Consider the following 15,754-nt stretch of genomic DNA (forward strand, 5'->3'; position numbering starts at 1 on the left):
GAGGTAAAAGTGCGGCACTTTTGCCTCCAGGGCCCCTGTCCAACTGCACAGGTTGCACCAAGGATGTGTTACTCCCTTTGGACCACCCTGAAAACACCTGACCGTACATATGCTTCATAACTATATATAGACTGCAGAGCAGTGATGAAAGGGTTAATGCCGCCCTGCCGTGAAGGAAAAGACAATCCAAGGATACCTCAATGGTGATTAATTGGACAATGCATTTCCGAGACTCAGCCTCCTTCATCAGGTCAAAATCATGTTGTGATTTTGACCTGATGAAGGAGACTGAATCTCGGAAACGCGTTGTTCAATAAATTACCATTTAGGTATCCTTGGATTGTCTTTTCCTTCATGGCAGTGTGGCATTAACCCTTTCATCATCAATTTACCATCTACCTCCACGTGGGGCTGCAGCAGCCCTGTCTTATATACGCCTGCCAATGGTTGTGACTCTCACAACCTGTCAAGGTGAGCCTCCTCTGTGTTTCACCTCTTGCTTCACACCTGGATAAGATCCTATTTTCATTTCTTTGTCTTTCAGTTCCTTTTAGCCTCATAATTATATATTAAGTAGTTAGTTCAGATCAAGAGACTCAGCAATCTAATTGTTGGTTAAACGGACATGGTTCATGTTTCACGGGTGTAAAGCCCTTACAGGGATATAGTGTACTGGAAATGACAAGTCGGCTCATATACACAAAGCCTGTACAAAGGGCATGGTTGCAACAAAGCTCCAGAGCTTTATGGGGAAAAAAAGCACTAAACAAATGGCGTCCAATGAAGCATACAAGAATTTTTTTATTTATGATACCTGAACAATATATAGAGGGCTCACAGACCTGCTCCAATGGCTGTATATAAAGATGAGCTTTTATATGGTCATATGCAAGAGCTCATATTGCTAAGATACTAATATCTCCATATTGCCTAAAATTTCACTGTGGAAAGTAACCCACAGTGCAGATTGTAAAATAACAGCATAGTAACTCTTTATGTAAAATTGATTGAAGACTTCATCCTATCCAGTGTATTGGATGAAATTCTGTGCAAAATTCACACAGCTGCAATCTGGATATGCTGCAGAAAATCCACACCAAATCTGCTACCTGAACAAATACTGTACACTCAGACATTCTATATTTACTAAATGTATATATTTTCAGAAGGTTCAGATGGATGGAACCAATTTTTTATTTTTTTTGCAGACATTTTTGCAATAAAATATGCAGAGAGAGAATTTCACCTTTTACGGGTGTTTTTAATTGAAGTAAATAAAACACATCTCTGTTAATTAATTTAAGGCTACGGTCACACATGTAAATCGGATGAGTGCTTTCTAGGGACGATCAAATATCACAAATATTTGGCAATATTTGGCTTCGCGAATATTCGACGAATAGGTCACTGCTATGCGAATATTCGATGTGCAATGTAAGTCTATGGGAAGCCCGAATAGTTGCTATTTGTCAACTATTCGGGTTTCCCATAGACTTACATTGCACATCGAATATTCGCAAATAGTCGAATAGCTGCGACCTATTCGTCAAATATGGGCGTAGCCGAATATTTTAGGTATTCGATCATCCCTAGTGCTTTCCAATTTCTAATCAGACAGCATTTGGACCAAAGTTATTGAATGAGTCAGTGCAGATGACCAATTATTTTCACTAAAACAATTGCAGCATTCTGAGATTTGAAAAATTCACAGAAACAAAGGGCAATGGTGTTTACCTGCCCAGGCCACAGAATGTTCTAACAGTCCTGTTTGTGGATTTGATTCTGTGGCCTCGGCAGGTAAAGACTGTTGCCCTTTGTTTCTGTGAATTTTTCTGAATTTTTTGGGGAAAATTTAATTCCTCTCTTTGTGGTTTAGTTTTTAATTTCTGAGATTTGACTCTAAAATCAGATGAGACTCACCCATTCAAGGCTGTGAGTGCAAAAAACAAATTGGATTCCACAGTATGGCATCTGATTTTTACTACTACATTGCAATTCTGAAGCATTGGTAAATCATCCTGTAAGTGATTAATAGCTGTAACAAATAGATAGCACACGGATAAGTAAGTCAGAAACCAATCTAAAATTGTGGATGAAAATGGTATTGATGCTTGGATGAGCTCAATTCGAGTAATGAGTGTAATGGAAGTCAATGGGGAACTCGAGCATTTTTCTGGGCAGATCCCCCTAGGAGGGCTGGGGAGGTGAGAAAATCACTGAAATAGATGCACCTAAATGTAGTGAAAACAGCATGAGGAAGACACCTAGATGCATCTCTGACTCCCAGGTCAATGCTAGGAAGCAAATAAATAATTTTAAAAAATAACTTTGGGTTCCCCTGTTTTTGATAACCAGCAAAGGTAAAGCAGACAGGTGTGGGCTAGTATTATTAGTCTGAATAAAGCTCCATAGTTTGCAGTATGATTCATGGGACGTCATGGTACACCATGAATTATGTAGGAGCTTCATGGATTTTTTTAAAATAATAAATTGCTGAGCAAGGGATAGTGTGAGGCAGTTTTTATTCAAATGAGCATTTTTTCTGTGTTTTTTTTCCCTTTACACTTACTGCGGGTAATGGGGGTGACTGATTGACACCTCTACATTAATAATCCCTGGGCTTGATGCCAGCTGACAGTTCACAGCTGACATCAACCCCATAAGCCATTACCCCAATTGCTAACACACCAGAGCAATAGGGAAGAATGGGGGCAAAGCTCCAGAATTGGCGCATCTAATGTGATGCGCCAATTCTGGAGCAGCTGTGGGTTGGTATTTTTAGGATGGGAAAGGCCAAATAACCTGCTTTACCTTGCTTGGTGCTCAAAAATAGGAGGGACCCAGAGCCATTGTATTTATTAATTTATTTATTAGGTTTAACCAAGCTAAACACTATCTCATATAAGACCCAATGACGCAATGTGGCCGGCCAATCAGAGTAATGTCAGTATCCAACATGGCTACCGTATATGGCAGGAAATCCTAGCATGCCTAATAGCCACAAAACGTGGAATGAAGACCTGAGCTTTCGATTGAGCAAATGCAATACTTGATTGAGTAACGACTGTTGAACGAGTATCAAGCAGTGCAAGCACGCTCGCTCATCACTATTGTACACAAAACAGCTTATTTAGAATAGTTATCTGAAACAATAGGTATACTTAAACAGTCTGTACTTACCGGTATGGGCCGGGTAAAGTTAAAGGTGGATTGCAGCTGTCAGAGTTGGCAAAACAGGATGTATCACTACCAATTCGAATGTATTCAGGATTGTTATCACAGGTATATGATTGCACAGTGGCGGTAAGGGTGTGATAATACCCCAAGGTTGAAAATGTAGAAAACATAGCATCTTTGTTTATCAAGTTACTGTCATTCAATTGTACTACAGGGAAGGAAACATGACAATAAGAAAACAACTAAAGTAAAAAAAAAATTACAGTATTGTAATTGCTATTGAGTACAATGATTTTTTACCTCCATCGTTAGCAATAACTATCCATACATTATTAGTTGGGGCTGAGTTAAAGATGCACTTTGGTTTGGACAGAATAAATGTTGTAGCTGTTAACCTTCCTTGCAAAGATGTGCTAGCCAGTTGTGGGATATAAGAGGTATAATCTGAAAAGTATAAAACAGAGATAAACATCTTATCTTTCATAAAGTTACACCACAACGATATTATAATCAGAAAAATCGGCCTACATCAATACTTTTTAAAACACATTTATAATGCTAGTTAAGGTTTTTGCATACTGTGACTGAAAAGGACAACCCTGCTGCTCCCACTCACCTGTGTACACATCCACACCCACTTCTTGCTGCCACCACTCATCATTTTCTTAGGTCACACACTGGTACACACATATACAGCTTTCATCACACAGGTACACGTCTTGTATACTCAGGGCATTACATCCAGGATTAGAGTTGATCGAACCCACCCGGCGGATCACAGACAGATTTTAAAAGGAGTCCGATCCGCTCCGGAATCTGGCGCCCATATAAGTCAATGGAGAACGGAATCCAGAGATTAAAAGTGTTTGTGGAGGGGATAGGGGGTAGTTGAGGCTGTGTCATGGCGGCACACTCCTTCCGGGTCACACTTTTCCCTTCCGGAGCCGACAATTCAATTTTCCATACTTTGCCCGCCCACTGGCACGTGTAATTGGTTTCAGATAGACACGCCCCCACACTGAGTAGCAGTGTGTCAGCTGAACGCACCCAATCACAGGCGCCAGGACGGCCGATGGGCGGGGAAAGTAGTGTATCTGTAACGCCTGCCTGGATCCACAGACTCAGATGGGCTGTAAAGGGGAGGCTAGAGGGAAGCCACTCACCAAGTAGGACCCCCAGAACCCTGAAACCCTTTAACCCCTATACAGGGATTTGGAATTACACAGGGAACTGGAGATCACTACCTGTGGAAGGCTGCAGTCCGATGAGAGTAGTAGTCAGGCAGGGTCAAACCAGGAATTGCGGAACAGGGACAGAATCGGCAGGCAGTAACTTAGTCAGCAATCGTAGCAGAGGTCAGATCTGGGTCGGGCAGTAAGGTACAAAAACAGTAGGCAGAAGGGTAGTCAAAACACGCAGAAGTCAACACAGGAATCACCAACAGACTAAGACGTAACAGGAGCCAGGAAAATCAGAACTATATCTGGCAGTAATCATGTGACAGGAGGGGAAATAAGAAGGGTGTGGTGTCTTCCCATTGGCTGTAACTGAACGCTGGCAACTTCAGCTGGAAGACACATGCCACCCACAGTCAGCCAGCGGTACTGCAGATCCCAAGCTAACCCAGCTCAGTGGATGATCGGAGCATGCGCCCACTGGTGCCGCTGGCATCGACTTCTCTCCCATCACCAGCACCATCCACGGCAGGAACATGGCGTCGCCTGGCGATCGGAGCAGAAGTCGCTGTCACACTTGCGAGGGATACTGTTACTCCGGTAACAGTATCCCTCGCAAGTGTGACTCCGGCTTTTTTTTTTATTTATTTAAATAAATATTTAAAAAAAAAAAAACAACGTGCAGTCCCCCCCAATTTTCATCCCCAGCCATGATAATGCCATTTGGGGGCTGGTATTCCCAGCCCGCAGCCACCTGGTATTGTCACATCTATTAGATGTGACAATCCCGGTGCATTACTGGCCCTTCCTGTTGGCCTGATGCGGTGCCAATCGAGGTAATAAGGGGTTAATAGCATTGCATAGCTGCTACTAAGCCCTAGGTTTGTGATGGCACAGGCGTCTATCAGATACCTGCATCACAAAACTGTAAGTGAATATAAATAAGCACACACAGAGAAAAATCCTTTATTTGGACTAAAGTACAAAACACACTCTCCTTCACCTCTTTATTAACCCCCAACACCCTGCAGCTCCAGTGTAATCCACACGAGGTCCCATGATGACACATCCAGCTTTGCTACATCTCACAGCTAGCAGCCATAGAGAAGACTGCCAGCTCTGAGTGTAGCCTATGACTGAGCCGCGATGAGCGATGACTACAGCAGAGACTGTCACAGGCTGGGGGCATGTCTGTCTGCAACCAATCACAGATGAGAGGACGGCGGGGAAAGCAGTGCAAGTGTCTGCGCTCCTGTCAGAAGAGTGCTGCTGTGTCGGTGATGTCAGACTCGTGCAGGTCTGACATGACATCACCCGGCACAGCCTGCCGCTGTTTGAACATGAGCGTGCATGTACCTAGAAACACATGCTCCTGTCAGAAGTGTGTGGCTGTGCTGCGATGTTAGATTCGTGCGGGTCTGCCATGACATCAACTGGCACCACCTGCCGCTGTCTAAACATGATCATGCATGTACCTAGAAACACATGCACGCTCCTGTCAGAAGTGTGCGTGGCTGTGCTGCAAAGTCAGACTCGCAGGAGTCCCTTGCAACTGTGACTGTGGCCTAAGAAAAACCGCATGCAACTTTTTTTATTTAAATAAATAATTTAAAAAAAAAAATGATGTGCAGTCCCCACCAATTTTTATCCCCAGCCATGATAACGCCGGCTGGGGGCTGGTGTATTGCTGCATCTAATAGATGTGACAATCCCGATGCGATACCGGCCCTTCCCGTTGCCCTGGTGTGGTGGCAATCGGGGTAGTAAGGTGTTAATAACAGCGCACAGCTGCTACTAAGCCCTAGGTTTGTGATGGCATAGACGTCTATCAGATAGCCTATTACTGAGCTGAAATAAGCGATGACTGCAGGCAGATACTGTCACAGGCTGGGGGAAAATCAGCATGTAACCAATCACAGATGAGAGGACGACTGGTGGGCGGGGAAAACACGGAAAGCTGTGTGTATGCGATGGACAGTAGAGAAAGTGAATGCGCGACCCGGAAGCAGTGTGCCGCCATTACACCGAGTCTCGGTAAGAAACTGACGCTTATTTGTTGTTTTGTTTATTTTTACTTTAATTGCCGAATCTGGATGGGGCACCCGGAATCCCGTGCCTGGGTCTGGCACCCAGATAGTGTTGAAACCGCGCGGATCCGGACTTTTACAGTTCCGGATCCGCTCGGTCCCATCCAGGATATATTTTCCCCCTTCGACGTTATGGGTAAATTTAGACAGATCTAAAATTCACATGGTCTCTTCTGGGTCTGACAATGAGCTTTTCTGGATCCCATCTTCATCTCCTCCCCTCTCCCGTCCTCCTGGTCAGGTGAGAGGTGGATGGCTAATAATATGCAAGGAAAGATGGGTGCAAAGCATAAATGTACTTTATGCCATATATTTCCCACGGAACCTCATAGTGTAATAATATGACCGCCATATTTCTAAGTATACATTTAACATCCTAGACAAACCAAACATCATTATGATATATCCATAATTTGGGTTGATATTGCCTTTCTGTGTTTTTTTATTGTCAAAATCACGACGCCTAAACCCACAGAAGTTATTGTATTCCCCAATGACAGATATACTCACCTATTGTACCATCACCCATTCCCTGTAGACTGTAAGCCCTCGCGGGCAGGGTCCTCTCTCCTCCTGTACCAGTCTGTTATGTACTGTTAATGATTGTTGTACGTATACCCTTTCACTTGTAAAGCGCCATGGAATAAATGGCGCTATAATAATAAATAATAATAATAATATACAGTATCTGTGGAATGTGTTAACAGTAGACTGCTATCAATATGGCATGAAATTATTGCATTTCTATTGTGACTTGTGATGTCACTGGTATGGACCAGAGATGTCCAGTTTACCTAGAGGCAATGATCTTCCCTGTATATGTTAGAACCTCTTAGCAAGGAAACACATAGGGAGTATTTGGGCAGACTCCAGACTAATTTAATCAGGAGAAGATCGTGATACATGTGGAGTAATATCATATTTTTATCTATTTAACACATAACACTTCCTCTTTTTAGAGATGGCATGGAAGATTAATCTATATATATAATTGCCTTATTCTGTCTGTCTGTCTTGCTCCAAAATGACGTCATTACAGTGACAACCTTCGCATTGGCTGCTCGACTCGGCCACGCCCCCCGCACACATTGGCTGCTTGGCTCGGCCATGCCCCCTGCACACATTGGCCACTCAGCTCGGCCACTCCCCCCGCACACATTGGCCGCTCGGCTCGGCCCCACCCCCGCACACATTGGCCTCTCGGCCCCGCCTCCCACACAAATTGGGCACCTATACACCTCCCCCCAGGACTACTCCTATTATACGCCTCTCCCCCAGGACTACTCCACCTATTATACTCCTCCCCCCCAGGACTACTCCTCCTATTATACTCCTCTCCCCCCAGGACTACTCCTCCTATTATACTCCTCTCCCCCCAGGACTACTACTCCTATTATACTCCTCTCCCACCAGGACTACTCCTCCTATTATACTCCTCTCTCCCAGGACTACTCCTCCTATTATACTCCTTTCCCCCCAGGACTACTCCTCCTATTATAATCCTCTCCCCCCAGGACTACTGCTCCTATTATACTCCTCTCCCCCAGGACTACTCCTCCTATTATACTCCTCACCTCCAGGACTACTCCTCCTATTATACTCCTCACCTCCAGGACTACTCCTCCTATTATACTCCTCACCTCCAGGACTACTCCTATTATACTCCTCTCTCACCAGGACTACTCCTCCTATTATACTCCTCTCCCCCCAGGACTACTCCTCCTGTTATACTCCTCTCTCCCCAGGACTACTCCCCCTATTATAGTCCCCCTATTATAGTCCTCCTATTATAGTCCTCTCTGAGGGGTGCGCAGCATGGGGGATGGAACATGAAGGGGGTGTGCAGCATTCGGGGGATGATGCATGATGGGGGATGCACAGCATGGAGGGGATGAAGCACGATGGGGGTGCGCAGCATGGGGGGATGAAGCACGTTAGGGGTGTGCAGCATGGGAGATGGAGCATGATGGGGGTGCACAGCATCGAGGATGGAGCACGATGGGGGTGCGCAGCATGAGGGATGGAGCACGATGGGGGTGCGCAGCATGGGGGATGGAGCACGATGGGGGTGCACAGCATGGGGGATGGAGCACGATGGGGGCTGCGCAGCATGGGGGATGGAGCACGATGGGGGTGCACACCTCCCTCCAAAACACACACACACACCGCCACACACGCACAACACACCACACACACACTGGGAACCACAAAAAGCGCCCTACACAGACACCCACACGCACAGACAGCGCCGCACACACACAACACCCAACACACAAACACCGCGGCACACACAAATATACGCACACACCGCGCAACACACACACACTGCACAAAACATACCTCACCCCAAAACACACAGACGCACCCCACACACACACCCACACACACACACACAACGCTGCAGACACACAGCGCTCCATAAACAATGCAACACACACAACGCAACACACAAAGAACACCGCTCTCACACACCCCCACGCCCAGACAACACCCAGAACATTTACAGCGCCCTACACAAACACTTGGCAACTACACACAACAACATCTATATATATAACAAAAATCATACATTAACTACACAATAAATTCTAGAATACTCGATGCGTTAAAATTGGGCCACCATCTAGTTTACAGATAATCTCCTTACACATCTCTGGAGAGACAACCTATTTGCATTCCAATTATCGCTTTCTTTATTGTACTGGATGGTAAAGTCAAACTGCCATAAAGCTAGACTTTACCACATTAGTTTGTCATTGTCTCCAATTCAAGTTTGTCAATCACACAATGTAACCAGCAGAGCAGGTTGTGATTGTTCAGTACTGTAAAAAATTGCATGCATAGAAATTGGTTGCAACCTTTGCAGGTCCCAAACATGGTGGCAAAGGCCACCTCCTTGGTTAGACATTCTCTGCTCAAATACAAGACAAAGTGTTCTGCCACTTGAATTTTTCTGACAGAGAACTGCTTACAGGCTATATACAATTGCATCTGTCATTGGATTCAGGGTCCCTTTTTCTCTCAGATGAGGTAGCAAAAACCTGGTGACAGATTCCCTTTAACTATTTGAGGCAGTTTCTATTTAGTTAATTTAGTCTGGAGTTTTGCTAGGGCATTATAGTTAGATGCCAACCTCTTATAGTAACCAGCAGTACCATGGAATGGGCCATGCTGCAATTGTACCACCCCTGCAGCAGTCGAACTGCTCGGATCTGGGATTGCTGTGGCTCGAGGATCTCCGGACCTGGGGGCTTGTGGCCACTTCAGATGGAAAGGGGGTATTTACAGGGGATAAATGTTCGTGAAGCCACTTGCGGGTTGTGGTAAAGGGGAGTTACCGCCGATGCCGATGGGAGTACCGGGGCAGATGGTATGGGGCAGCCAGATGTCAGTCTCTTCGCAGGTAGGGAAGGCCCCGAATGGTGGGTATTTGGTGTACGGGTGGCTTGGCCTTGGGAAGCAGGGTGCAGGGGTTAGATTACTCACTGCGGTAGTTATGGTGTTGGATCAGGTGCATTAAGCAGACGCTCACACAGATGATAAACCAAAGTCTCTGGGCACCGCAGTCTCTGCAGGGAGCTTGTCAAGGTCCCGCTCCCACCAGTGTCACTTGGTAAATCCGGAGCCCTGCCTCCATGCACAAATTATTTGACAGTTGTGGCCCCTTGGCTTGAAGCTTTCAGGGCCCCGCTACCCGTGTGTATGGCAGCTGTGCTCTTGGTGGCTGTCACTTGGGATTTCTGTGGGTTGTGTGTTTTGGAGAACCCTATTCCCCGCATTGTGCTGATGCCTCCAATCTCTGAGCTCTTTGGGAAAGTTCATAAAGAGACTATCCTCCACAGGTTAATTATCAGGTTGCTTGAAGCTACTCCCCGATCTAGGGTCCTGCACCCCGCCGTGCTCGGTACCGATAAGGTTGCTGAGTTTTCTAGTGCCAACAATCCTCCTAGACTGCGTCTGTTACACTTCTGTCCAGTGTTCCTAATACCGGTCCCAGACTCCTGTGGTCCCGGACCACCGTTTGCGACCCAACCTGTCACCTCCCTGGGAGCTCCAACTCCCACGCTCCTCTCTCTCTGAGGGCTACCACTCAACTCTTCTCACTTTGAGAGCTGACTCCAAACTGACTTCCTCCCTCCCACCAGTCTGCCTGACCCCTTGGTGCTCCAACTTGACCAACCCACTGGTGTGTCTGTCCAGCCCTGATGTGAGGTGTGGTTGGGATTTGTAGTGCGGATTTCAGTGACACTGTTGATGGGAACCTGGAACCATGGGGTTAGGCCCTGCACCCTGGTTGACAGGATGCAGTTCTCTGCAGCACCCTGACGCAGTCAGGGGCGCTACACAATGAAGTCACAGCCTGGAAAGGTTGATGTCAGAGTTACCCCACCCACTCAATTTCATAGGTATTTCCCCTCTATCATGCTTATTGAACCATATCTATTCTTGATTGTCAGGTCAGTAGTTTTTATCCACCTGAGCAATTCGAGCACTTAAGACGAATGAGTCAGGTGTTCCTTGAAAGTGGAAATAAAGACTGCTACATCATCCAGGTACGCTACTGAAAACCTTGAAAGGTCCTTCAAGCAGCTGGTTAACCAAGAGCTGGAAAATTCATAGACCATAAAAGGCGTAATGGATGCAGCATGCAGGCCGTTGCTAAGTGTCCTTTAACATAGGGATCGGCCAGTATTCCCAACTCAAATCCATTATACTTAGGTATTGGGGATTGGCCAACTGATCCAGAAGCTCATGAATGGGAGGTATTGTGAATGCATGAGAGACACTGATGGCATTTAATTTCCTATAGTCTACGGAGAACCGGGAAATCTAGTCCATCTTAGGAATAAGGAGTACATGAAAATCCTTTCTGAAGCTTCCGGATTACTCCCAAACATAGCATGTCATCTATCTCTTGTTTAAAATTAGCCTGCACCTTTAAGGAAACATAGTAGGCAGGCTACCTAATAAGAGGATGATCCAGTGTCCACCTGGTGGACAGCTAGCTGGCTCCTCTGGGGTTTCCTGATCAAAGAGCCTAGGAAGGGATGGAGTGAAAAAGTTAAGAATGAATTATCTTAGATATGTACAGAGCATAGACTGATGCTGGGTCCTTCACCAGATTGGAGGAGGAATAATCACAGCAGCGTTCTAGCTTCTGTAACATATGCTATGAGCAGTGACATAACTAGAGTTTGATGGGCCCCGGTGCACAGTTCGGAACTGGGCCCTCCCTCCACGTACACCGACACTTGGGGTACGGGACAATGACGCTGACACTTTGCTTTTAAGCGGGCTTTACGCACAACGACATCGCTAGCGTTGTGGCTGGCGAAAGCACCCGCCCTTGTCGGTTGTGCATCACAGGCAAATCGCTGCCCGTGGCGCACAACATCGCTAACACCCATCACACAACATTGCTAGGAACAGTCACACGGACTTACCTGCCTAGCGACGTTGCTGTGGCCGGCAAACCGCCTCCTTTCTAAGGGGGCGGCTCGTGCGGCGTCACAGCGGCATCACTAAGCGGCCGTCCAATAGAAGCGGAGGGGCGGAGATGAGTGGCCGTAACATCCCGCCCACCTACTTCCTTCCTTATTGGCGGTGGCCGCAGGTGCGATGTTGTTTCTCGTTCCTGCGGTGTCACACATAGCGATGTGTGCTGCCGCAGGAACGACGAACAACATCGTACCTGCAGCAGCAACAATATTTGAGATTAGAACGACATGTCAACGATCAACGATATGGTGAGTATTTTTGATCGTTAACAGTCATTCCTGCGTTTCACACGCAACGACGTCGCTAACGAGGCCGGATGTGCGTCACGAATTCCGTGACCCCAACGACATCATGTTAGCGATGTCGTTGCTTGTAAAGCCCGCTTTACCCTTAGAGGGATTTCAGATCATGGGAAATATGGATGCTATCAGCACCCAGCTTTTCTATGTTCTGATATCCATCTTGTCCTCGGCACCCAGCTTCCCCATGCTCTGCTATACATCTTTCCCTCAGCACCCAGCTTTCCCATATCAGAGCATGGGAAAGCTGGGTGCTGAGAGATGTATAGCAGAGCATGGGAAAGTTGGGTGCTGAGGGAAAAAGCCCTTTTCCCTCAGCACAAAACGTTCCCATCCCATGCTTGTATCTTTGCCCCCCTTGTATATAGTTCTCCAAATACCATAATGGCCCCCACATAGCCTTCCATATAGCATAAAGGGTCCCACATAACCCTTCATATATTAGAATGCAGCTACATAGTCCTCCATGTATTATAATGCATTTCCCATAGTTCTCCATGTATTATAATTCACCTCACAGTCCTCCATATATTATACTGTACCCCATAGTCTTCCATGTATAAAGTAGCCCTCATAGCCCTCCAATTATTATAATGAATTTACCATAGTTCTCCATGTATTATAATTCACCCCATAGTTCTCCATATATTAGACTGCACCCCATACTACTTCATATATTATACTGCACCATAGTCCTCCATGTTTTATAATGCACCCCCATAGTCCATATATAAGGCAGCCTTCATAGTCCTCCATATATTATAATGTAGCCCCCATAGTCCTATATGTATTATAATACAGACCCATAAAACCTTCATATTGTGTTATGCAGCCCCATACTCCTCCATGTATAATGCACCCATATAGTACATGTATAAGGTGTCAGTCATGTTGTATAATGCAGCACCCCCCATGCTTCATGTATAATGCAGCCAGCCCTCTATGATCCATGTATAATGCAGCCCCCCATGCTCCATGTGTAATGCAGGCAGCCCCCCATGCTCCATGTATAATGCAGGCAGCCCCCCATGCTCCATGCATATGCAGCCAGCCCCCCATTCTCCATGTATAATGCAACCAGCCCCCCATGCTCCATGTATAATGCAGCCAGCCCCCCATGCTCCATGTATAATGCAGCCAGCCCCCATGCTCCATGTATAATGCAGCCAGCCCCCCATGCTCCATGTATATTGCAGCCAGCCCCCATGCTCCATGTATAATGCAACCCCCCCATATGCTCCATGTATAATGCAGCCAGCCCCCCATGCTCCATGTATAATGCAGCCAGCCCCCCATGCTCCATGTATAATGCATCCAGCCCCCTATGCTCCATGTATAATGCAGCCAGCCCCCCATGCTCCATGTATAATGCAGCCAGCCCCCATGCTCCATGTATAATGCAGCCAGCCCCCATGCTCCATGTATATTGCAGCCAGCCCCCCATGCTCCATGTATAATGCAAAAATGAGTATAGATTTTTGGTTTGCACTCAGCTAGTTTTTAAAGGTGCCAGTAAGGGGACCGTGGTCCGGAAACCATATACTAGAAAAAACACTGCACACTTTTTTTTAGAAAAATGTGTAAGACAAAAAGTTTTGCTTTGCAAAATTAAATGAGTTTTATTTCGTATGGCGACAGAAAAAAATATGTTTGTGGTGTGACGTTTCAGCCACTTCTGGCCTTTCTGAAACACAGTCGCAGGTTGTGGCTGTCTGGGAAGGCGGCATACAAATTGAGATACCCCACTCCACCAATACTTACTAACCTCATGTTACTACCATTCAGATGGAGACACTGCTCAGCTATACAAAACATAGATTAACCCTTCACAGCCATAATATCTTGGAACTAACAGATGGTGATAACCTGCTTGCCCTAATAGAACCAATATTAACTCTTTATAACCACAACATCCTTCAAAATGCAGATGGAAACAAACGATCTTCCCATACAGGACAAACATTAACTCCTTATAGTCATGGTACCCTGAAGCCTACAGAGCCACCGTGGTACCAAAAACGGCCCTTGCAGATATTTTCCAGCGGAATCACCACTCCAATATTGAGAACATTGACGATTGTTATAGAAATATCAGCAGACTCCATTATCAGCATTTCTATATACTACTTACTTGGTGGGACTCCATTCCTCTCTTTACTTCTCTGTCTATACTGAAAAAGACTCTTTTGTGGAGCGACTGTGTTTGAGAAAGGCCACAAGTGGCTGAAACGTCACACCACAAATATATTTTTTTCTGTACGAAATAAAACTTACTTAATTTTGCAAAGCAAAACTTTTTGTCTTACGCATTTTTCTAAAAAAGTGTGCAGTGTTTTTCCATGTATAATGCAGGCTGCCCCCATGCTCCATATATAATGCAGCCCCCCATAAGCCATGTATAATGCAGGCTGCCCCCATGCTCCACGTATAATGCAGCTCCCCATGGCCTTTGGCCACCATGTACACACTGATTTAAAAAAAAACAAACAAAAAAAAAAACAGCGTTTCAGCGCTGCTCCATCCTCACCTCTCCTTGTTCCCCTACTGCTTCTGTCGGCATCCTACTACCCTGTTCTTTGTGCTCTGAGCACAGCCGTCGCACAGGAGTGACGTCACTGCGCAGGCACAGAGGGAGAATGATGAAGCTTGGAGCTGCACTGCACTCAACGTTTCATTGTTGCTGTGCACAATGACGGGGGAGGGGGCCACGTGGTCTGCGCCAGATCACAGAAAGGAACTGTGCTGATCTGCGACCGAGGTAGTTACGCCTCTGGCTATGAGCCTGCATGGCCAAGAGAATATCAGATACAGAGTGGAAGTTGGAAAAATGTATAATAGCTGAGGGCACCACCAAATAAATCGGGATCAACCAAAGACATAAGGCTTTGCTATCCCTATATAAAATATCTATATTAAAGAGAAGATGTAGCACCCAGGGATATGGGGTACTCGGTTCCGGGCAGTGTCTCTATTGGGAGTGTCATGGTGATGGCCGTTCTCGGTTCCTTGCCCTGGGCCCTTTTTGTAATGGGGGATATTTACAGGGGATTTGTGAATAAAGTTATTTCTGACGCCACTTGCGGTGATGCGGCTAAAGGCTGCTTTACACGCAGTGACATCGCTAGCGATGTCGCTCTTGAAAGCACCCGCCCCCGTCGTTTCTGCATCACGGGCAAATCGCTGCCCGTGGTGCACAATATTGCTAGGCCCCGTCACACGGACTTACCTTCCTAGCATCGTCGCTGTGGCCGGCGAACAGCCTCTTTTCTAAGGGGGCGGTTCGTGCAGCGTCACAGCAACGTCACACGGCAGGCGTCCAATAGAAGTGGAGGGGCGGAGAGTAGCCGCATGAAAGACACGCCCATCTTGTTGCCGAGGACGCAGGTAAGCTGTTCGTTGTTCCTGGGGTGTCACACGTAGTGATGTGTGCTACCTCAGGAACGACGAACAACCTGCGTCCACAATGACCAATGAGATTTTGAAAATGAACGACGTGTCAATGATCTACTATTAGGTG

The 15,754-nt window shown here is 46.3% G+C and overlaps 1 protein-coding gene across 1 annotated transcript in view; it reads right to left on the reverse strand.

Annotated features, from left to right (window-relative positions):
* Positions 1-15,754, reverse strand: part of LOC142290244 (uroplakin-3b-like) — a 104,181-nt gene that overhangs the window by 24,435 nt on the left and 63,992 nt on the right. Inside the window, exons 3-4 of the mRNA XM_075334194.1 lie at positions 3,478-3,621; positions 3,181-3,385 (exon numbers count right to left, since the gene is read on the reverse strand). Coding sequence (XP_075190309.1) covers positions 3,181-3,385; positions 3,478-3,621 — 349 coding nt within the window. The remainder of the gene's footprint in view (positions 1-3,180; positions 3,386-3,477; positions 3,622-15,754) is intronic.

The sequence above is a fragment of the Anomaloglossus baeobatrachus genome, chromosome 2 (assembly GCF_048569485.1).
Source record: "Anomaloglossus baeobatrachus isolate aAnoBae1 chromosome 2, aAnoBae1.hap1, whole genome shotgun sequence".
In the NCBI taxonomy this organism is placed as follows: domain Eukaryota; kingdom Metazoa; phylum Chordata; class Amphibia; order Anura; family Aromobatidae; genus Anomaloglossus; species Anomaloglossus baeobatrachus.